The 25,405-nt window shown below is 35.0% G+C and overlaps 1 protein-coding gene across 5 annotated transcripts in view; it reads right to left on the bottom strand.

Annotated features, from left to right (window-relative positions):
* Positions 1 to 25,405, bottom strand: part of Nachralpha1 (nicotinic acetylcholine receptor alpha1) — a 257,913-nt gene that overhangs the window by 183,664 nt on the left and 48,844 nt on the right. For 3 of the 5 annotated variants that reach the window (XM_070316415.1, XM_070316433.1, XM_070316408.1), the window contains one exon: positions 6,828 to 7,103. The exons of 1 other annotated variant lie outside the window; for it this stretch is intronic. In XM_070316415.1, coding sequence (XP_070172516.1) covers positions 6,828 to 7,085 — 258 coding nt within the window. In that variant the 5' untranslated portion in view covers positions 7,086 to 7,103. Of the gene's footprint in view, positions 1 to 6,827; positions 7,104 to 7,754; positions 7,794 to 25,405 lie in introns of those variants that run through there. One more of the 5 variants, XM_070316424.1, reaches the window with a different exon arrangement.

Genomic DNA, 25,405 nt, shown 5'->3' with positions numbered 1-25,405 from the left:
TCTCCGGGATCAATGATCCTGCCGCAAGAATCATCAATTTTGCAGACACGGGGCAGAGGCATGGCACGACACGGTAATCGAAAATATATCGACTTCGAACATTTGGTCCGCCGGAAAGCGGATTTATCTCGGCATGTAAATGGACTAGTTCAATCTCGCTCGAAGTACGACCACGATCTCCGGGGAAGGCTATTCAATAATTTTGAGAGTACAAGAAAGGATAAAAATAAAATATATCTAGTAAACTTAAAATGAAGACACATAAAAAATAAAATCCAACATTGTTTTAAATATTTAAAATTCAAATAATATATATAAGCTTTTTTATAATCTTAAAGAAAGTTGATAGTTTATCATAATTCTCAACTGTGAAAATCTACTGTATCTAAGCTAGATATGTTCTAAAATGTGAAAAAGAATGAATATCGTTGAAGTTCATCATTTACGAATTTTATCATATAATCCTTTAGTCTTTCTCTACTGAGTAGGAAGATAAAGAATGAAAGATATATACTTGAACATGCGCTTCCCTATTAAGATAAAATGTAGCGTCATTTATTATCGGATTAAAAATCCTCACCATGACGGTACATTATCGCTCAGTTTAATCGCAATAATTGATGGTAGGCATCGCGCGTTATCTGTACAGACTTCAATAATATGCAGATTCAGGAATTTTTTTGAGCCTTTGCCACGAAGGCAAAACTCATCGCGAGAGGATAAAATATCGAATCATTAATAAAAAAAAAATCTCTCTTCCGCGATGATCTTAACGAGCAAAAACGTGTCTTCGTTATCGTGTGGCGGTTGATAACGACGAGGCAATGTGATCCCCCTGTAACGCAAACCTTAAGGGCCACGTCGCCGACGTTCTCCTCTCAAGACGCGACGAGATTTATTTCGCCGCTCGACAGAAAAGAGAAACCCGAGAAAAGCGAATTTGTAATCCCTGATTACGTAAAGTGAGTCACCTTAATTGACACTCGTGAAACAGAACGCGAGCACGTGAAAGAAGAAGCGGACGCCGGCGCCGCACCGTCCGCCTTTTACGTCGGTTAATTCGTTTGAAGCATTAATCAACGCAAGACTGTTTGAAAGTCTGCGAAAAACGTCCATATAATCGAAAAATAAAAGATATTTCAAATAATATTTGTATCTCGTGCTAGAGATAATAATTTCGGACGCGTCGTACGAATTCTCGTTTGCTTTCGAATAAAATTGCATTAGGATAAATAACTATTACGCTTATTAATCTCTTTCTTTTCTTCTCTTCCTCCAGATATATTTGAAAACTATTCATTGTTATGTAGAATGAATCCGCAATTATATAAATTGAATTTTATTTATAATTGTCAATATAATATCTCCTGCTCACAATCCATAATTAATTAACGATTAAAAGTATGTCAATTGAAAAATATACGCGTTTTTGTACCTTTTTCTATTAATATTATATACACGCCTGCGATATAGAAATTAAAGATGTATAAAAATTATTGTGTGAATAAAGTACATGACATGTATAGATGTCTCAATTATATGACGTTGCGGTCGCAAATAACATTTGATTAAAAGTCCAACTCGGCTAATCGGATTTAATCTGCGGAATCAAATCCCATAAATTTAAATTACTATACTATATTTATTAAATTCCCATTAATAGGAAATAAATATATTAACAATAGTATAAAATTCTCGTAAATTATACGGAATCTTTGAGCATTTATAGTAATTTTAGCATGTCATCCTAACGATTAAAAAAAGTTTTGATTGATTTCTACGTAATCGCGTATAACTAAAGAACGAATTTATATAGAATCCTCATTTATTTGTAATACTTCGCTGTAAACACATATTCCGCATAGGTATAGGCAAGAAAACAACATCGTAATTATTTTTAATACATTTTATCTATCTGACTTTTTAATAACTGAATAAAAGATAAAATATATAACGTTTTTATATTTCTCATTATGAAACATGCTACGAAAGTCGAATGATTTAATATTTACAGCCGATAACGGATTATGTAACTGCACATATCTTCAGCTTTCATATTTCTGTATATTAATAACATTAAATAACACATTAAAATGTGTTTGTAAAAAGATTAATTATATCATTTAAGGATTTATTTAGATCTATATCGAATTGCTTGCATTCTCAATTCATTATATTCTAAGATAACGTAAAATATCGGCACTATCGTGATACGAAATTTCTTGCGTAAAATTGTACAAAGTAATGTCTGCACGGCAACGATATTTTTCGCGTAAAAAGTAGTAAAGCTCCACGCGGGCGCGGCGAAGATAAGTGCGCCTTCTAACGGGAATAATGATCGCGGTGCAATCGATAATCGCCACTCATCATAAATCCTCTCGCTACTTGGCCCTCGAAAGAGTAAAACGCGCGCGGAATTTCCGAACGACGTGCGGACGTGCGCTCCAGTTTCCAATTTCGTAACAACGACCAAGTCTGGTTTAATTACAAGAAACGAAAAGCTGATGCCAAAGGCGTTCCTCGTTCACAGTGCACCGCAAATAAACAACCCCGCAATCGTCGAATAAAAATTGCGACGATAGCTCTTGGGATGCAATCATCCATTTCGATTATGCATCTGTCGCGAAACGTGTACGCTCAGAATGTCCGCCTGTCGATCAATATAAATCAGATACAATCAATCGCGTAACCGACGACAGCTGATCGACAATTTTGCCATTTCGGCGCAAAGATTCGGCAATCGTTGACGCGATACATTTCGATTCGACCCAAACAATTACGATTGATCGCAAAATTAATAACGAGTCACATGTCAAGGAATATAGTAACATTTTGCGAAATAAAGGTACGCGCATTTATTCGTCAAATAATTTCGATAAATAACATTACACAATACAAATGATCTATATTGCGACTTGTAGTTTACAAGAATTGTAAAAAAAAAAAGAAAATAAAATTGAAAGAAATTAAAGATAAGTTGTATAGAAAGAATTAAGAGGAAGACAAATAAGAGAGAAAATGTTTGTACGAACAAATATAAGACGTATTCAATCTCATGAACAAGAAACGTCATTTTGATTATACATACTTAGTGCAAAGTATTAATTTAATAACAACCGTTACTTGTGAAAGCTCGTAATGCAATTTGATCGAGGTGCAATTTATCGTTTGACAAATAAAAGCTCTCGAATTTTCGCGATTCACATTTAGTCAACAACGTGAAAATTCTTTCACGATAATAAAGAAAAGGGAAAGAAAGTGGTTGGGAGAGGGGAAGGAAAACCACGCGCGTGATTTCGAGCTGCATCCATCCTGCGGAAGTAAAAGTCAATCTCACTGCCTGCTGTTGTGTTGCTGCTCGTAAATTCCCGTAGAATCGACGCGGAAGAACAAATCGGAAAAGAGAGAGAGAGGAGGGATGGATGTACCGTGGAGGACAAGTGCGATTCCAAGAAGGTGATTCTCTTAAAAAGGGGACCGTGCAAATAATGGTCCAACGCTACGGCGCGGGAATCAGTCCTCTTATGAGCCCGCTGGGATGTCATTCCGTTGCAAGAACCAAGCGATCTATACTTCCGATTATCTGTTAACGTATCCGCATTGTCGTTCGTGCAGATTTAATCCACGCATCCCTCTTACGCGATGTGCATTATCATTCGTGTTCTTATAAAAATTGTGCAATTCTTATTGCATTTTTGTGGTCAGCTCGATCAAAATCATTGCGCGGTAGCGTAATAAATAATATTGTAAGCGATCTCCAAAAATTAGTTCCAAAGAATACAATTACATTCTGTTATATTCGAAATCATTATCATCAAACTATATAAACAAACGATAAAAAATATATTTCATTTACTTGTATTCATTTCACGTCATCTCGTCATCAATTGTATCACGATTGTTTTTTATCAAATATAGTTTAAAATTTTATACCAATAATTAATAATTTTCTATTAAATAGGAAGATTAATAATCGCAACGGTAATTATAAGAAGACAAGTGTACAAGTGTATGTTTAAACATGTAAATTCGAAGCACTTAGTCGATATCTTTAGAGTGTCGAAGTATGACTCCGTGACAATTAAATAATAGCTCTAATTTCCTCTCTTCATTCCAACGTGCTCTCCTTCGTTTCTCTCGCTCGCGATAAACTGGCACGGTCACTTGTATGAAGAAACAATTCAGTTAGCCTCTGACTATTGATCGAATTTTGCAGCTTTTATCGTGCCGCTAGCTGTGAAAGGTGGGCGTTGACAGTTTTGCACGACAAGTATCGATGCACGTGAGATCGAAAACGTGCGAGATCGCGCTTTCAATATTGCGATTGCTTTAGATAACGCGACACCGAAAATACGCGTTCGTTATTTCTCACGCTATACCTTCATTCATAATCTGAAGCCAACAATTGTTTATAATTTCTATAGACGATATCTGCAGAACGAACGCGAGTTCGTTGCACGTACCATCGCAGCAATTAAGTAGTATTTACGTCCCGCTACGGGATTTTCAATCAGTGAAAAGTTACGTGCACCGCACATTTCGACTAAATCACATATAAATACATTGTAGACGGGAAACTATTATAAACCGATTAGATGATTTCCTGTTCATATTTAGCAATTAATGCATCTATGCTACAAGAGCTACAAAATTATATAAATTTTCGTTTAAAATTGTTGACGCATTCATATTAAAGTATTCAAATGTTGAAAGTTCTATTTCATTAAACAATAGCATAGGGTATATATATACATATTAAAATCTATTTTAGACGATTTATAATTTGTTTATAAAATAGAGAAACTTATTATTTGTATAAATTACAAATGTGAAATTCTAAATTGAAAATTCTAAATAAAATATTTCATCGTAAATTAATCATCTAATGTAAGTGTACAATATAATAAAAATATAAATGAAATAATTATTTAACAGTCACATCTTTCTTCAAAAATGTTCTTTTTACAAATATTAAGTATCTTTATTTTAGAAATTAATATAATAATTATGTCAAAAGAATATTTCCGTTATGTCAAATAGTAATAAAATAAGGTACTAAAATCGGGTTAATTTCTTTTGAATAAAATTTAAGCATGAGAGTTAAATGATGGAAAAAACTTAAAAGAAATCAATTCGGTCCATTAAACGGCAACAATAGCAGATCTCTATTTTTGAAATCAAATGCTTATTACGTTTTGATTCGATAACATTATCTGCATCGAATTCGTAGTCGATGATTTCTGCGTCGATAATGTACGACGGTAAGCGCCCAGCCGAAAACGAATTAATTATGGTTTAGACAGAAGCGCGTATTAGTGGATGGAGATCCATGATTGAGGCAATTACTGCCTAAATTCAGATCGAGTCGCGAGCATGTAACTCGAATGTAATAACTGTGGGAGACAATACGGGGGAGGGGACACAATCAACGTAATTCTAACACATTGATCGGCACTCGGGCATATATGTGTGTGTATCACGCGCGCCTATGTGTACGTTTAGTTTCGAGCGTTCCTCGTCGAGATGCGATTGATTGCTGACGATCAGATTATGGCAATTAATAGCTCGAGTGCCACGGATCCCTTCGCTTGTAAATTAGTTCCGTTTCCGGTAGAGGAACTCCCGGAATCCAACTTATCGCCGCAAGTACGTGGACACCCGTTATCGGTCACACATCTAGCACATAATCCATATTCCGTACCGTATTGCAACCGTTTGAATGTCTTTTTGAATGAAGGCGAAATATCGCACGTAAACAAAAACCACGTGCTGATTATTTGATTAAGATGCAAGAATGTATGTTTGCGACTTCGAAAAAATCAATTGTTCATATATATCTCACGTTTAAAATAAAATCTTGATAAAACTTGACACTTATGGTCTATTATTAACCGTGTTGTATCACATGTAATATTTGATATTAAATTAGTTGCAAAATATACTCTGTTCTGTATCACAATGATTTATCTTTATCATAATCGGAATATATAATAAAAGAGAAAATATATATTAAAAATTACAAAGAGTAAATGGTTGTGAAATATTCTATTTTCTATGATATATATTATGAGTATAGTTAAAATGATGAAAATTATTTAAATTTAAATGCTTTATAAATAGCTCAAATTTCTAAATTATAACGAAATGTCCCGTATATAGCAGCTGAGCAAAGAAGCTTCGTGCATTATATTGTCTCGTATTTGCATCATCCACATACATCAATATTGAGTAAATTGAGTGGCGCGGTATAATCCAGATTATATAAATTGAATGGAGTTAGGAAAATTCATGCAACACATGCATATTTTATCAAAACTTGACATGGGGAATTATATATACATCACTTATAATCTTGCAATTAGACGTTATAAATTGTCTATCTAAATCGTCTTCTGTCTAGATATAATGCATTAGAGAAAATATTTTTGATAATAACGCGTGAAAAACACCATTCAAAATACACAATCCGTGCGTGCGGTATTTTTACGACATAATTTCGAGTGATGCGGAAAAAAATATGAAAACACAACGAGAGAAAGAAACCGAAAATAAAAATGTTCCTAATTTGTACGCTCAAATCCATTACCGTCAGTATTACCTGCGCTTTATTGATTTTGTTAATAAAACAGTCATACGCAAAGGATATCATTTCTCGTAACTGAAGCCAATCGATGAAACACGTTGGACTATTTCACAAGCAAGTACTCTTGCTCTACATATTTGGCGTGCATCCCCCGGATCGGGGACGAGGAGGATGCAGCCTACTCTATATAGAGTATAAACGCTATTCATGCGACAGCATAATGGGTTAAGTGAGGTCTACTCACGACGTCGATGAGCTGGGAGAGGCGTAGTCCCATTTTGACAGTGAGGCGATCGCTGTTGTTGCCAACAGGGCGGATGAGGCGGTTGTAGTTCGACAGCAGGTCATCGTAGAGACGCTTCGCTTCCGGATTGGCCGAGGCGCCCGGAAACGGGGCAACGAGACAGGATATGGCTGCCGCCATCGCCAACAATCCGCCCAACCTGGACCACCATCGCCACCAGCCTTTCCCACCGTCGTTCGTCCAAGCATCCCTAAGCATCGTACGCCTTGTCCACCCCTTTAACAATAAATTACGTGCCCCTTTGTAATGCATGCCTCGTGATGATGTTGAACATTGCAAGAGAAAGAGAATGCAGGGTTTGTTGATCTCCCTCCCTCCCTCTCTCTCTCTCTCTCTCTCTCTCTCTCTCTCTCTCTCTCTCTCTCTCTCTCTCTTGCGCCAAAGCCAAAATTCATCTCGCGCACTAATTATCTTGCGACTGTTTTACATTGTAACATTAAAAAATATTTTGATCATGATAAAGCAAAATGATTTCGGCAGCTTGATATGGGAGCTCATTAAGTACCCAAAGCAGAAAAATAATCAGCAGTAATTAAAACATTTTGTTTTATTAAACTTTTGTTTCTACGAATATTATACATATATATCAATTATAGAACAATATAAATTAATTTATTATATATATATATGCAAAGAGAGTGTTCAAAAAAAATTTCATTCAATATTTATATGGTAGATAGGACACACCACCACTCAACCGTTTCTGAGATATAAACATTTTTGTATCATGAATGATTTACTGGCTTTTACGTGTCGCATGCGATGTGAGAAGAAGATAATCTATCTTTGACAACCATACATAAAATGCATATCTGCCATTTCTTCACTAAAGTAATACGCTGACATTTTCAGCACGATAGTTTATACCTGTGTAATCGCCAAATCGCAAAGATCCGCAATCGCCGGTTGATGACGACCGACTGATTGTGTGCCGGTGAAATCTTCTGTTATGAAGTACGTATAGAAATTGATTCAAAACGCGGTTTATAAACACTGAGGTAAACATCGCATGCGACACGTAGAAGCCAATAAGTCAATCATGATGTTAACATACAAAAATGTTTATATCTCAGAAACGAGCTTTTGATCTATGTTTACTAAGTTTTTTTTACTCAATATGTGTGTCCTACCATATAAATATTGAATGTTTTTTTTTTAACACTTTGTACATATGTCAGTTTTACTGACATATTAGTAAAATATTTAATATATCAAGAAAGGAAGAGAAAGAGAAAAAAAAACTATATATTTATTATTACAAAAAAAAAACTCCCTTTAAATCTAGAAAAATTTTTTCAAATCAAAAATAAAGTTTTATTTTAAATGAAAAATTAACACGAAATATACACCATCACGCTGTTAAATTAATTATCACGTAAAGATAATAAACTATTCAAACACTGTAAAAAAAAATCAACAAAAATGATTCACATAAATAAATGGAAAATTTCTTCGGTAAAACCTTTCATACGCCGATAATTTGAAAAATGACCGTTTAGTGTAAAATTTCGAGGGAGAGCAAAAAATAAATGTAAAATAAATTCAAAGAGGCAATTTCATAAAGAAATAGAAATTTCACTTTCTATACGAGTTTCACAGTTTGATAATGTACTTAGAGGCTTACAACAAGGCGTTACTTAAAAATAATCTAAAAAAATTATCGAGAAAAGATATACAAATATTTCATAAAATATGACAAAACGGCATCGCTCGCGAACGATGATAGATGATCAATAGTTACAAGTTTCACGACGCATTTTGCGTGAAATGAAAAAAGACAGTATGGATAGAGAAACTAGATTCCAGAGGGACGCTCTTTTACGAGCGAATATAAATCTCACTTGAAATAAGAACCAAAATGACTCCGCAATTAGCCTACTTTTCACGCTCGATTCCGTGTCGTTAAGAAATTAGAATACGGATAATACGCGAGTGTTTGCAACTTTTGATCCATCGTTATAATGCAGGTTTTGATCGTAAAATGGATTATTCAGGAAAATTACAGACAGTTATGGAGCCGAGAGGGATGAAATATTCTATCGTAAAATAAAATCGTAACTCTGCCGTATCCGCTTACGGATTATTTGTTTATTGACATTCCTGTCGTGAATTTGCGACTGACATTCCCTCTTCCATCTATCGATTTCACGTAATCACAGCTATCGACCACAGTTAATTCTCGCGCTAAAATTATTTAGTTGTCCGTTCCTATTCTTAGATATGCTATTTTTAATTTATTTTTGTAATGTTTATTTTTTAATTTAGAAATCAATTTAGATATTCTCATAACACATGATTGTATGATAACATAATGTCACGTTATAAAGTACAAATCAAATAATGGATTATCTAAATTATTATTACTGCGAGAAGCAGAAGCGCTTAAAAAAAATGCAAACACCACAAAAAATGAATGTTTTTTAAATCATTACGAAAATGAGTATAAAAAATTCTCGTAGATAAAATTCGTAAACGCGATTTGTACTAAATTAATATAATGCATCGGTATTAAATTTGGTTTGCTCGATACAAACATCATAAAGAAATAATAAATCAAATTATTTGCTGTCCAATGCATTAAAGGCACTAGTTAATTACGAGATCGCGCGCGATTGTTCTAAAGGAAGGGTCGATGCAAGAGCGGAACTGTTCACTCGCGTATCACGCAAGGAAAACTTGTTGCGGCGACTTGGCGTGTTTTACGTATCAACCATATTTTTAAAGTATATTAACGAGAGCAAATGCGCGACGGGAAGCCGTATCTTTGCCTCGATTGTGCCGCGGATGTCGCCTGTCGATTCTTTATAATACTTGATCGATGTCAACTTTCCTGAAGCGAGTCACATCGTAAGATGTAACCGATCGGCTGATAGATCAAGTCATTTACTACCCGTGACGAGGAGCGTAGTCGCCCATAAAGGAGGCTTGAACGACATTGTTGTGTCACAAAAAGGCAGAAAAGAAGAGAAACTCTCGAGGAAGTTTTATCGCTTCTTTGCTGACCTACCTCGCCTACCTCGCCTATTATCAGCATAACCGTATGCCTCGAAGGACTACTTCGTCGTATTAGGGTAACTTCTCGCGCTCTGATGCCCCTCTTCTTAAACTAAGACGTGACAAAGACCGTTCAAACACGTTCTAAAATGTATTCTATCGAAACTTCCGAGGAAAGTAGAGACAACTATATATGTACAATAAACAAAAAGAAATGTTCTTTTATTATATGTAATTTTAAAAGAGAAAACGATTCGCGAAAAGTTATTTAATAATAAAAACATATTATTAGACAAATAAAATATATTATTTTTTGTATTCTTTGGCAATATATATACAATTTATAAAAATTTGTTTTTATTTTTGTCTGCTTTATTCTTTTTCTTCTTATTGTTACTAAGAATTTTATAAAAGTTCCGAAACATTTCATCAATCTCGTAAGTAACTACAAATAAAAAAATATAACCGATTAAAATAGAATTAATCATTACATTCAATTCTTTTATAATATTCAGTTGCTTAAAATTTTCGAAAGCTCCTTTTTCGGGCTCCTTTATTCGAAGTATATAGTGCAAATATTCACATATATTCCATTTTTTATATATTATTATATTATAAAGACAAATTACAATCAATACACGCAAACATTACATACATACGCAAATATTATCTGAAGTTCAGATAATTCTCACGTGATCATTCACGTAACAATAAATTCCATAGAGGCCTGCCTTCGTTAACATTTGACCAAAAGCCCCGGAGATACCAATTCAACTAACAATAAGCATATGTATGCGTGTATATAGCCCCGATTAGTGATAACGATATACTTATATAATAGATGATCGGTTTCGTTATACGATAAAAGGACAGGTCAATCGAACAACTTGTCCGACAGTGATCGGACGCGGTTTGAGAAAGCGGATATAATGGAACCAATAATAAGCCGCCGCATCCATCAATCCGGATCAAGCAGCGAATCAATTTAACCATCCTTTCTCTCGCACGTTCAATGTACCTTCGGAAAACAAACTACGTGATCTTAGATCGTATGTATGATCAACGTCGAGATGATTGAAATATCTTTTGTAAAACTAGATCGATCCTTCCGTATAATTCGAAAGCAAAAATAATAATGATTGAGCAACGTTAACGCGATACTTCTGTTTTCCATTTTCGAGCTTGTGTAAGAATAAGTTCGGATAAGTTACTAAATAAACAAACAACAAAGTATACTCTGACGTCAACAGTATTTCTTTCTCATAGAATAAACATAGTTTTTTATAAAGCGTACTATGTTCTACGTGCAATTAAAGAAAAGAAAAGAAAGAGAATATCAGCATTATATTGTGGCAAGAAACATCTTTCCATCTCCATTCTTATCAATGTGAAAAAAATAGAAAAGAATAATATATAAGAAAAATATGAATGACTCGTAATCACTGTTAAATTATCACATTTTCAAACGCATCTAACGCGCGTTTGTATAAAGCAATTTAAAAAATACATATACCTAGTTGCCGACAAAATATGACTCGACAAAATTAAAAATTCTGATAAACACGAGACGGAGAACGCGAAATGGACTTGTTCCGAGGAAAAGAAAAAAAAAAAAAATTCAACGCTGTTACAGACGATAACGCTAAGTGCACCAGTCTGTATACAATCAGAAACGAATGGCAGACCGTTATCTATACGAAGGATACAAATTGGCGCGCGATAGAAGGAGGCCAAGCAAACGTGTCGAAAGTTTTTGCGCGATCCATGAACGTCTTCCTTATTCGGTAGTGTCGTTTTTTCGACCGACTTTTGCGTGAAAGTTGTAACTCCGACTTTTACATGCGATACGAGTTGTAACGATCAACGGATTGCGAGCGATTCATACAAGTTTGCGTCGAATGGAAAAGCGATGTCTGCATAGCGGATTAACGGCAGGCGATATAGACGGTCGACACACATCGAAAAATGGAGAAAAATGTATTACATCCACTGTGAGACGTTAAATTACCTGGCAGTATGTGACATATTGCTAGCCGACGTAATAATTTATTGGCATCGCGGAACCTTTATCGACATTCGAAAGAGCTACGTTTTAAAATCGCTTGGTAGATTTTTCTTGTGCCGAAATTAATTAAATTTAAATAGCTAAATTAAATATTGAAATATTCTCGTTAGAGATCTATATGTACCATATATTCTTAGTATGTGCAATTTAGAAAAACCGCGATATAATTCATTCGTCTGCAATAAAGTATAATTGACTGCGAAAAATGATCGGAAATTACAATCGAAATAAAAAAAAAAAAAAAAGTATGATTACTACGTGTGTGACAAAATTTTATTAAACTAATAATGCATTAAAATATTCATAAAACACATATTTTTCCCGAATTCGTTCTTTTTCTCCCCATCGATAAGAATAGAAATGAAAGGATATCTCTCGCAGAATACATAATAGCGATATCTTTTTTTTATTGACATTTTTCAAATATATTATTCTTGTTAATAACAAGTTTTAATGGAAGCAACAAGGATTAATAGACGTGTTAGAAATATAATATAATAATAAATAATATTCTGCGTGATGTGTTCAGAACAAGCTATATAAGCTATATAAGATAATTATTTCGTAAATGTGTTTATGAAATATTTTCTAGGTTGCACATCTCTTCCCCCATACAAACAAGAAGAACGTAATGCAGCGCAGTTCAAACGTATCGCTTTATCGTTTAAAGCTGCCACGCAGCTCGTGCAACTGCAACGAGGCTAATCGAATCTGGTACCGACTGCACCAACTAACTAGACTATTATGCACCCGGTGCGGAACTGTATCAGCTGGACCGGCTGTCTATTTCCTTTCCCATTGGGTGAATCAACGAGAATGAGAGGCAGACGATTGGATAGAGACTCATGCGATATGAAGAGAGAACGAGAGCGGCATTTTGTCGCGTCGCAGAGAGAAAATCGCGGAGTTTCAATATCCAGAGGTAGTATTGAATTTCTGTATATACATATATACCGGATGCATCCTCCACATATTTGCCAGTCTAAATTTTAATTATAGTTTCTTTAACAATTTTTGATCGATTTTACTTAGAGCAAATGTTGAGATAGATTGTTGATAAATTAGATCCGATCTCTGGATTTCGACTTAATATTTTAGATATTCGTTACATCAATAGAAATCCTTTGTATTCTTTTATATATTCAATACATTATTATTAAATCTTTAAAGAAATCTTTTTTTTAGTAATTTAGTAATTTTTTTAGTAATTAGTAAAAAAATTAATCTCTAAAAAAAAAATATATATATATATATATAATTATATTGTTTGCTACAGACGAAAAAAGAGATTCACAGAGTTTCGATATTCGGAGATACAATGGAATCTCTGAATATGTATATATATATATATATATATATGATGCTTGATAAAGCTGAAGTGATAAATTGAAACGATTTGCAACGTTGCATTTTAAACATGAAGCTAATACGAAATAAGAGAAAATTTTGGTTAAATTACGTAGAAATATCATACATTGGAAAATGACACGTAATTCAGTTTATCATAACTAAATTTTTATAAAAGCGTACTATTTCTTTTTCACACTAATGCAATTTTATCCCCATGTTTTTAAACGCGTGATGGAGATTTCCATGTTGCATCAAATTGCATTTAACAGGCCATGAAAGACGAAAGTAGGTAGATACATTTGTAGAGAAGAAAAAGAGTAACGCCTAAGTTGAGGGAGAGCGATCGGACTGACAATAAAATCAGCGCCGGTTTTCCACCGTTTTACAACCTCGTATACCTCTCTTTAGTAACGACGAGACGCGGCTTAATTTAGAGCGCTCGCGGAATTTACGGCACTCTCATCCGGCTCGTTTCTGGCCGAGCCGTGCGGGTTATGGATCGTGTAACGCTTGGCGAGCTGGGGCATACGGGGTTGACGGTGGGAAAGAAATCAATTGCGCGCCCCCATCCCTTCATCGTGTCTTTCTCTCTCTCTCTCTTTCTTGCTCCCTTTCGCGTTTCGTCCCATCGCGAGTCTTCGGTATCAACGGCTTTTCGGATAAATCGACGGAAAATGAATTGTCCCACGATACCAGGCGACGATTTGTACATCTACTCCCTACTAAGCGTTTCGGCCGCTCGCGAGACGATACCGTCCGGGATCCATGACGTGTTCATCGCTCGTAAATCGCAGCCGACGGAATATATCCGGTCTCCAAAGTTACATAACGATAGCTACGACTATTCGCGAGGCTATAAACGTCGCTGTCGCGCCAAGAGAGAAATTCTCGGACGCGGATGTATATCGAAATCGCCGTGAAATTATTGTTCGTCATATCAGAGAACAATTCAGTTAATGGTCTTTTAGTCTTTTTGTCTTTTAGTGAAAATATTATCGTACAGCATCGTACACACACATCACAGTACCCTCTTCTCTCTCTCTCTCTTCCCCGTAAATAGCGTTGACAGAAATGGGATAAAATCTATCGGAGTGTAATGTATTCAATTACGAAGTGATACTCCAAGCGTACGAGAAGATTATGAATTATTACTAGATTCGCATGAGCGATAAATTTTCGATTAAAGCATTTTTGTTGGCGCGTAGAGTGCTGACTCGCCTAAAAGACCCGTATACGTATCTGTGTACGCGTGTATCGAAAAATCAATCGTTCGCCAGCTTCGATATTACATTGTACATTGGAAATACTCGCAGCCATACGTTTTCGATCGAGCTATCGAAAATGGATTGCCGCGCGATGTAAATCCATTTCTTGCCGTTTGGGAATTGCGCGCCCGCGATCATATTCGCGCACCGTTAATCAAAGTTAAAAAAAAGAGAGAAAAGAAAAGTGACAGAGAAGACCAGCGAGTTATTATACGTCGCCCGTGATTTTTTTTCCCTCTCGCTACGAAATTCGGCTCTCTCTCTCTCTCTCTCTCTCTCTCTCTCTCTCTCTCTCTCTCTCTCTCTCTCTCTCTCTCTTTCTCTTTCTTTCTCTCATCGAATAACAAAGATTTGCCGTTGCAATTTAGCGTACGACAAATGACAAATACTGCGCTTTATGACTTGTAATTAATCAAATGGCGTGGCTGTTAGTGAATACGAATAATATCGCGCGAATGATGGCGCTAAAGTATTCATCGCGCATCAAAAAAAGAAAAGATTTTTTCTGTACTATCTCTTTGCGGGCGATCGTTGCTGATATTTTCCGAGCTGAAAATTCTCACATATACATATATATATATATATATATATATATATATATATATATCTTAAAATTTAATGTTAAAAAAAGTGAACAAAATCCTTGTAATATCTAGATTAAGCCTATTATATTAAAATTTCATTATAGTCTCTCAAAATAATAAGAATAAGTGACTGCGCAAAATTAATTAAATTTCCTTCCAGTCAAAATACTGTATTGTACCAATGTAATCGTACGACAATGTAAGTGTATTTCGCTTTCTATTAAAATTTCGAGTTGACATTAATGCAAATGTAATATTCGCTTCGCGGTGCTTTTGCACAAGTCATAATGGAATGCTATTCCCCACTTATATTTTACACGATAGTGATACAATACAATGTTAGTCTCTATAATACTGGTATAATATTCTCTTTATGAGTACAGATATTGCGAAAGGGATCGCCCGTTCGCCAGATGTAGGGTAATTTAATAAGGAACGGCTCGGAGATGGTTGTGGCAGAATGACTGAAAACGGAACGGTTGAAGCATTGAGATGCAAAATGGAGAGAATGAAGAACACAATGGGAAAGCAATCCTGGTGATCTATGAGACCCGCGCCGATACGACCCGACAATCGCAATCCATATGGATAAACTAATTCAAGATAGCGACGTTCTGCATAGAACCGACGGCATTACAACAAGAAACGATGCCGCATCCGAGAACGTCATTCCGCTATATGGATCACTGTGATGTCCTCTCTACAAGCACGAAGATTTATCTAATTCTTCTCTTCTGTCCCGAGAACCTTTTTTATGTATCCGCGTGCATGCATCATGTAAATCCTTTGTTTTCGTTTTCAATATTCGAGACGCGAGACATAAGCACGTTTGATTATTCAATAAACTGTTTTGATGCAGATTTAAGGGTCAATAACCTAAACAAATCTTATCGTGCAACAAGCTGAGAAATATATGAAAAAAACTCAATTAATAAAAAAAATTTGAAAGCGGCTAAAGATCAAGAAGAGCATTTGGGCTATCTCCAATATTATATTTTTATATCAATATTTATATACTACATTAATGACTCGTATCAAGTATCAATATTATATTATAGCCTCTTGCTATACAATATTATGTTCCCTTTAGTATCATAAAATAACGTTAATCAAGTATTCCAATTATGCCCGTTACACAAGTTTGTAATATTTGAAAATCGAGGAGCCCTCTCTCTGTCTCTCTTCAAATACATAATACATATTTTCATAAATAAATACGTATGCGTGTATGTTGTTCTAATTTAATATATAACAAATTAACGGAAAAAATTTATTTAAAGAAATTTTGTAAAACAAACGCGCTCGACATCCGACGTTTTATATCTGTTTAATTTGTGATCGCAATATCAAAGCAAATAATATTGACAACAATGTAATGTTTTGATCAATACGTGTAATGTTCTTCGAAAGTCATTCTACTTTCACGTAAACTGACATTATGCATTCAATGCTATGCACAATGCTGATTTATCGTCGCCGCGGTTCGTACTTCGAACCGATCGCTTCCAGATAACCAGGAAATCGTAAATTTGGAACATTTCGAACTGTTCCTGCGGTAAAGCGCCGAAGTGCAAAGCGTCCTTTTAACCGTGTTTAGGCGTCAACTCTGAAATATCGACTTTGCAACTGTGTATGAATCTGTATGTGTGTGTTAAGTGTGACGTATGTATAACATATCCAGCGAAATGTATTTCAGCAATTCCGCAATATCCGCGTATGTGTAAGCCATATATGTGCAAACAAAATTATATGAATTTTAAGTTCTAGAAGAATTGTAAAACTTATGAAAAAAAATTTATATGTATCCTTTCTTAATAATAATAAAATAAAATAACGCGAGCGTTTCGATGACATTTATCTTATGTGTTCGTATAAATACCTTATATGAATCATTAGAACTAAATTATAACTCTCTGTTCACCTATATTAAGACAATTTAAAATATCAGCGACATCTTCTAAAATATTCAGAAAATAAAAAAATCTTTAATTTAAATTTTCTCGAGTTAAAAATTTATTTCTTATTTATCATGGATAATACGTCTTCTTGTTTATGTTTGCCCATGCAATTTCTTCAAGTAGCTAAACTTCGACAGCGCCGCGGAGGATTTTCCTAATGAATTTTCTGACACGCCGGCTCCTGAAATAATGCGGGATGTCATTTCGTTGCGGCGAGTCCATCGCCTCATTAACCCAATTAAGCGACGAAGCTTAATAACACGCTAGTTTTTCATTCAGCAAATTAGTGCTGGTGTCTAAAAGAGCGTTGAACGAGCAACCGCGATCGTACAGAAAAAGGCTCTATTCAAAAAAACTCAGCTTTTCGAGCGTCATCCTTCTCGATGCCGCAAGCAAAATTCGCATCATTAATGGATTGCAGTTTCCTCCACGGCAGATATAAACAGATGTAGGATTCAATTTTTCTTTCATATAATTAATGTTGAAAGTAATTCGTAATACTTCCCAGAGATCTCATTTTGAAAAGATTTTATCTTTAAAATCACCGAGGTTTCAATGATAAAGAAAATATTTTTAAACCATTTATAATATTTAATGTCAAGTTATGTATATTTATAATAATATATTTATCGTGAACTTTTATTTAAATAAAATAAAAAATTTATAATTCACTTGATTAATACAATACTAAGAGATAATTTTTAGGAAAATATTATATGTCGATAATACGATTGTGCTTTTTTATTGCAAATATTTAAATATTTATCGCCGTTTTATATGCATGTTTCGCGCTTATACTCATTCACAGTAACGGAAAGCGAATCTTTGACTACAAACTTGAAAGTTGTGTTCTTTGGAAGTTCATTTTGAAAGCAACGACCTCACGTTCCCAAGTGTAACAAAGTTTATTAAAATCGCTATCTCTGAGCCAACGATGAAAGTCTTTTAATGCTTATCGTCTGCAAACATCCCGTTTGATGGGATGAATTCTCTATGCATATAAATCGGCACTCGGCGTTAGGGCCGATATTAAATATGGCATACTAGGTAAAAACTTCAATCATCGTCTTAATTAAAGTTGCATTGCAGTATGAAAATCCTTCTTGTAAAGGAAAATCCATTTTCACACGAATCGGGCGAATTTCTTGAAATATATATCTGTCAATGTATAAATTCTCTTCGTTATCAATATATCTTATAAACAATAACAAGTAAAGATTACAAAGCATTTTCTTTTTAAAAATACGAGGAAATTAATCTTGAAAAAATTTGTTGAAACAAATAAATAAAATTTGTATATAATACATTTTATTTAATTTAAAAAAAGGCAATAGCTTAGGACATTGTTGTGCTCTTTGAGTCGTTCCTTTTAAGACAATATGTAGCAAGATGAACGGAGGACGCTAAATATTTTACACAAAATCCGGGGATGAAGACAAGAACGTTGGGAGAGAGCTAATCCTAGCTGAACATCCTAAGGATCACAGACCTACTTGGTCAGACGGGCTTACTACTCTCGAAATCGGCTTTCGCGTCGTCGATATACCGAGATAGCACGTGAATATAAATCTTACAGCAGTTGACTATACTCATTGCACACATCGACAAGTAACAATTAACAGCGACGTCGTTCGTATGACACGCCCGATCGCTCTTTCGATTCATCGTCGATCGATGCACGCCGGTCGAGGAATTTTTTATTTCGCTTCCATTTGCGGCAAGCCTTAATCTCGACTCATCGATAAATTCTTGCCAGCCACGTGCAATCTGAGAGAGAAAGAGAGAGAGAGAGAGAGAGGTTCGCTCTCACTCCTCTTTTTCTTTCGCTCCGGCTTTATTTATTTATTTTTTTTTTTTTTCAATGCGATTCAGTCAACCATTATGTTCCGACAAAGTTTAATCGCCAGGAAGTACCCTCCGATAGCGAGTTTATATGGAAACTCCTTGCAGGTGCTTTTTTCTACCAGAGCACGATAACAACGTTACACGACTATATGAATGCGTACAGTAAAAGGTATATAGAGAGCGTTTCAAGCATCGCGTATTTCCTTCTAGATTATTAATTTATCTAATTTTTTAATGCAATGAGTAAACACACACACTTTTTTCTTTATATCTTTCATTATTATTTTTATTTATGTACAGTCAATTTTAAAAATCAATTTCTCAAACCTCGATATTCCTCGCTTTTTAAAAAAGACGACATCCTCCTATTAAAAAAAAAAAAAAAAAAAAAAAAAAAAAAAAAAAAAATACAACTGTGATCTAATAAAAATAAAGCAGTCTTCAATAAATATCTAGTAAATATAAATTCTTATTCTAAACTATATTATAGACTAAAAGCTATAGAGAATGCTTAAAAATAAAATAGGATATATTCGTTGATCGATTTGTAAGACAGGATTTGGTGTGTATCTCTTTCCCCTAATTTTAATAATCCATCTTTTTATTCAGCTCTATCAAATTCTACAAGCGTAAACCGCTGAATTCCATTTGCATAAAATTCCTCTATCAATGTGATTAGCCTTTTTTCGAGATACTCACGAACTCTCAAAACATTAACCCATTTGATCGCCGAGCATACGGATGTTAGACGTACCGCGGAACATGACTGACGTGCCGCTGCAGCTCGAGTGCACTTCGTTAAAATTATTCACCCTCGTGTCGGGGGTGGCTCGGTCACGGAAGGGTGGAGCCACCGCTCCGGTTTCTACCATTGCCGGCGGTGTGGACGCGCGTATTAAACAACAAATCGGGATAAGAGGCGGCTGGTTAAATTCACCGTGATGATGCGAGTGCGTGAACGAGCTAAAAGCAACTGCACATTCGTTTCATTATAATTAGACCTAAAATTGCATGATACGCGTGTATGCATGCGGAATGTACGTAAGAAGAAATTACCAATGTACATAAATTTAGTTAGAGTGTCCCAATTTATGAATAAATTTTGTTCCTGTACAAGAATTTTATCTTATATAATATTTTATTTTAGAGAGAAAGATATACATATAATATATCTAAAAAATTGTCTATTAAAGAAAAACAGAATTTTATCACTCTTATAAATCGTCTAAAAGAACCTTGAAATAATTTATTTATTTCAGTATTTATTTCATTCTGTATCTAGAATCTATATTTTATACAACTGGATTTCAATTACAAAAGCATGCTAAACATCAAACAAAATTTTCGCTAAATTTGTAAAATAATTTCATGAAACGCGCATATAATGAATTATTCAAATCTTTGCCAGCTTTTAATGATTCCTATGGAATTAACTTTTCTTCGTCAATTGTCATTAACTTCAGCGAAATTACGCATTCGTTAGTTATTAAATTATCGTTGCATTATCGCGTTCATACTTGACTGATTGCAACAATACATTTTAACGGAATACATTGCTTCTCTCGCTAGTCTATCGATCGCACCGTAATTAAGAACTTGAGGTGCAACAACTCATTCGCAAACACGAAATTAACCGACTACGATAAATCGCCAGTACAGTTTCTCTAATTGGCCAAACAAGATTTAGTCCGCCCAATTAATCGCCGGATTATATCGACGCGTACGTCACTGACGCCAGAAAATCATTCTAACATTGCAATGCAATTACAAAATGCAAAAAACGCGTATAATAGCATTAACGACATGCAGGTAAGGCACTGATCATTCGACGCGGCAATATAAGTGAAACGGTAAGCGTATTGAAATATCGTTCGTTATCGATTGTCCGGTATAATATTCTAGAATTATTACCGCTCACTCATCATTAGCGACGGCGCTCCGACCAATATAGCCACCGTAATTTATCGGCAACGAGTCGATTGCAATATTTTCCTGGAAAATACCTCGCTGTTCATTAATTAACATATCCATCCTTAATTATATATTGTGAGCGCTAATCTTGTTTTAGTTTTGTAGAATTATTAAACTTTAAAGATATTATATATCTCGCACAAAATAAATTTTAATGATCGTGGAAATGAATTATTCTCTCTCTTTCTCTCTCTCTCTCTCTAACAAGTTTATTATAAAAATATGACAAACTTTATGAAGATATATACATCCTCGCAAGCTTATTTCATCTATATTTAAATTATGTAATTTTTAGCAATTGACCAAATGACCTGAGTCTTCGAAACTGAGAGGATCGATAATTAGAATCTCAAAATGTACATGTCATTCTAAATTACTTGCAACTTGCTTTAATTTAAGCGATGTAGCATATTCAGCACAACGCTTCCCCCAATAGTCATGAATCATCGGTATTCTCTTTGAAAAGTAAAAAAGTTTTGAATGGAAAATTCTTTACAAATTAGGCCAATAAATCAAGAAGCGACGATAATTCTTCGCCCCGAAGATTTCGATGATACAACTTCTGCCATTCCATAAATCAACGAGCCGCCGCTGAAATATCTCGTTCTTTTGATTTATATCACGTAACGTCGAAATTTTGCACAGACACATGGACACGCGTGTGTACACACGCGAGGAATTAGCAATAGCATGACGGCTCGACAATAGAGGCCAATACCGCATGAAAGTAAAGATCCGACAGATATGGGATTGTCGGCAATTTGTAGGGTTGCGGGCACCAAGTAGATCGAGAGGAGATAACGGAAGGAGAGAGCGGAAAGAAGACGTAGACGACAAGTAGAAGAAAAGAGACGAAGGGTGGAGCAAGAACGATCAGACGAAGGACCGTCCGTATAAAGCCACCATTTTCAGTAGGTTACTCACGTCCCGACATTATTTAGAGCTCGAATACCGAGGACTGACGTGTTTCCGAGGAAAATCGTCTTTTTGGGGGGGAAGAGGACTAAAACGGAAGACGTATTTCCACCTCAGCGCCGAGATAGTGGATTCATCTGAAACTTCAAAATCCCCACCATCACGTCGGCGAAACGAACCGAATGTCGTGCTCCGACTGTCAAGAAGAAATTCCCTCCAACTTCGCAAATTTGCCACGCGGCGAGAAGTAGGGAGAATCCCTCCCATTGTACTTACGTGTAATAAAATTTAAATACGGAACATTCGCGCGAGAATATATAGCTTAATGCATTAAAATCGCCGTTAGAATAGCAGGAATAATGCATTTTTTCCCATTACATCTCCTCGTACGAGTCGCGTCGGACTTATCGTCGAGCTTTTCCATTTTTATCAATCTATAAATTTCACGATGCGATAAGATAAGATGCATTGTGTCTACAATGACAGCATATGTGGCGTATAATGGCGTAACGAAGTAAGTAAAAATTGACAATACATTCTCATGCCTCTCGCTTGCCTTTTCCTCCATCCCTCCTTTCTCCACCTCCCCTTGTCTCTTCTCCTGACTCACTTTCCTCTCATGCTTCACATTAATGCGTCCACATGTAAGCACGCATACATCCAATATGTATATGAGGAGCCTACGAGCATGCGGTAAGGTATGTACCTCCGGTCTCTCTATCTGCAGCGATAGAAATTATGCAAAGCAGCGCTATGCAGGGTAGGAGAATAAGAGAAGCGCAAAGCTCGGCGTCGGGTAGGAAACTGTGGAAACGCGCTAAAAGGAAAAACTCGTGAGTAAGAGGAAGCGGGGAGAAAATGAGAGGGAGCGAAAGAGAATGCGACGGAGGAGAGAGCGAGAGAAAGAAGAAAGGTAAAAATAAATGGATGGCAGAAAAGTGTATTCGGAGTATGAGTTGCAAGTTGCATCTCGAGTGAGTGAGTCTTACCATGGGATGCTCGATGTGGCCCGCCCGTGTATTATTGACACACCTAACGAGAGCACCTACGAGATCATAGCAAAGGATAGATACGGAAGGGAAACGGGCGGAAATTTTCACGGCACGCTGAACGAAGACCGTTGAAATCAAAACCGTGTTTATGCATGACGATGTAGCGACTCGCTGATGATCCTCGTTAGTGTATCGTCGTACATCTATCGTCGTATACCTATACTTCAGACAACACGCTTAAACTGAACCTTAGATTACGTATGTATAATTTTTTAAATTCGTACAGATTGTTATAAAATTTCTAAATTTCGCGAAATAGATATTAATCTTGCAATGAATATTAATCTTATAAAATAAATAAATTACCAACTAGATCACAAATGACAAAAGAGGGCAATAAAGTTTTCAGAGGATAACGCATTTGTTAAATCGTCGAATTAAAACGCGTTTAATTAATTCACTTCCCTAATTTCATATACGAGAGTGCTGTTTGCCGGTACAGTTCCATTCGCTGTGCGGATCACGCGCGTGCATTCGTGCCGGAAAGTCATATATACGGACTACAAACTTTGGTTACAATTAACGGTGTCATTGAACAGTCCCTAGTTGACGCGTCGTGTTACATCAGGTTGTTTCGAGACTCAATAATGATGCCTCGGGTGCTCAGGGGTTTCAATTTCGTGTCCTTATTTATCTAAGAGTGCCACCCGACAACGTACTCCGTCCGACAACATGGAGTAGCATGCGACAGAGTGAATACGACGATGCAACTTTATTCCACTTTAATCTGCAGCTCTCTGCGCGCACAGAGACATGCTCGTGTCGTCCAAAAATTCTTTCGACCCGAGGTCAAAGTATTTTTGTCTCAGATAACGTAACATTCTCTTTCGCAAAAAATAAATTTTCGCGAGATGTTACGTGTATCGATATTCATCCTTGAAAAACACTAACTTTATTTTTCGCATAAAGAATGTTTTATATCCAGCATCGCTAATAGCGCAGAAAAAAAATATTTTTTATCAAAATAATCAAATTTTTTTTTTTTATAAAAAAAATATATAGATTCATTAAAAGTAAATTAATTACGATAAGAAACTTATTCTGTTATATCTCAATATTATTGTGATATTTTTCTAGTTTTAGAGATACGCAAAGTTTTGCAAAGTTATTTATCCTGTAAACGTCTTCAATAATAGAAACAATACATATTAAATATTATCATATGTAAAGTATGCTATTTTTGATATGACTGTATGAATAACTTTTTCATGTTTTGACATCTCAATAAAATCAAGGGCTACTTCTGTTAGACAACGAGAATCAAATGCCATCATGACAAGTGTCATCTTATTAATTTGCATCATGTCACGATAACGAGAATATAATGCTGTTATATTGTAGTCTTGGCTCCTTGATTCCTCGATAAGTGTTAATAATTCAATGGAGTTTTCCGAGAGTTGCGTCCTAGACTTTCGTTCTTATCTCGTGTGCTCAACTCATCGCATAAAATTCATCGTACAGTTTAATTAACAATAATGGAACAAAAATAATTGGAATATATTATCTAATTAAAAAAGTGGAACGTATCACTCTCCAATACCCATCATTATACCTACATGTCATCATACGCATGAAATGTTATTTTATAATTAATTTTTCATTTGCTTACATTTATGTATTTTATTTACAATAATCTATATAATAATCAACGATTACACATATCATCTGTTTATTTCGAAATTAACCTCACAATTATCATGTTTCCCTATATCAAAAAATACGAAAACATAAATATCATATATACGAAAATACGCATTATATATTTTAAAGTATTTAATTACAAACATAATGACTCTTTATGTGTAATTACTTAAGTGGCACGCAAAATCTTCACGTATCTTTATTCTCTTCGTATAGTTCAGTAAAAAGCAACGTAATGAGAAACGCGGCATTACCTCATTATATTCGGTGTATTAAATCATGATTTTCGCAAACAATGATATCAAAATTCCAGACAAATACCGTGTATCCTCAAAGAGACTCCTGTCAGATCTATATATCAGTGTCGATGAAATTTATACGGACTACATACATCGCACGTTTCAAAGACGTACGCTTTACTATATACCCTGATGCTAAACGCATTGCTAGTTGCGGTGGAATCGCGTGAATCGCACGACTCTTATATCTAATTAAGGACGTACGAGTTTCGCAAAATATAATTCAACTTTCATTTAAGATAAAAATAATCCCAAAGCTATTAAAATACTATTGTCGATAGGATTTATTTCATTTTTCGTTGAAACAATCAAACAGAAATCTTATTAAAATAAATCTTTTTAATGTATCAATAATTCGTATTTTTTTCTACAGAAACATGATAGTTTAAATAATCACCTTGTTCCAAATTTTTTACAATACATAATTTATAATTTATATCAGATATGGTAGTATAATTAGTTTCAGAATTTTAATATTCTATATATAAAAATCTCTGTTCGAAATTTTCATTCCATTCAAAATTTCAAATAACGAACAATTGTATTATTTATATGGAAAAAATAATATGTGAAAGAAAT

This window comes from Polyergus mexicanus, unplaced genomic scaffold (genome assembly GCF_030449975.1).
Source record: "Polyergus mexicanus isolate NDT 795.1 unplaced genomic scaffold, iyPolMexi1.0 SCAF_1, whole genome shotgun sequence".
Lineage (NCBI taxonomy): Eukaryota > Metazoa > Arthropoda > Insecta > Hymenoptera > Formicidae > Polyergus > Polyergus mexicanus.
The sequence above is the reverse complement of the archived record's forward strand: the minus strand, read 5'-3'. Positions and strand labels throughout refer to the sequence as shown.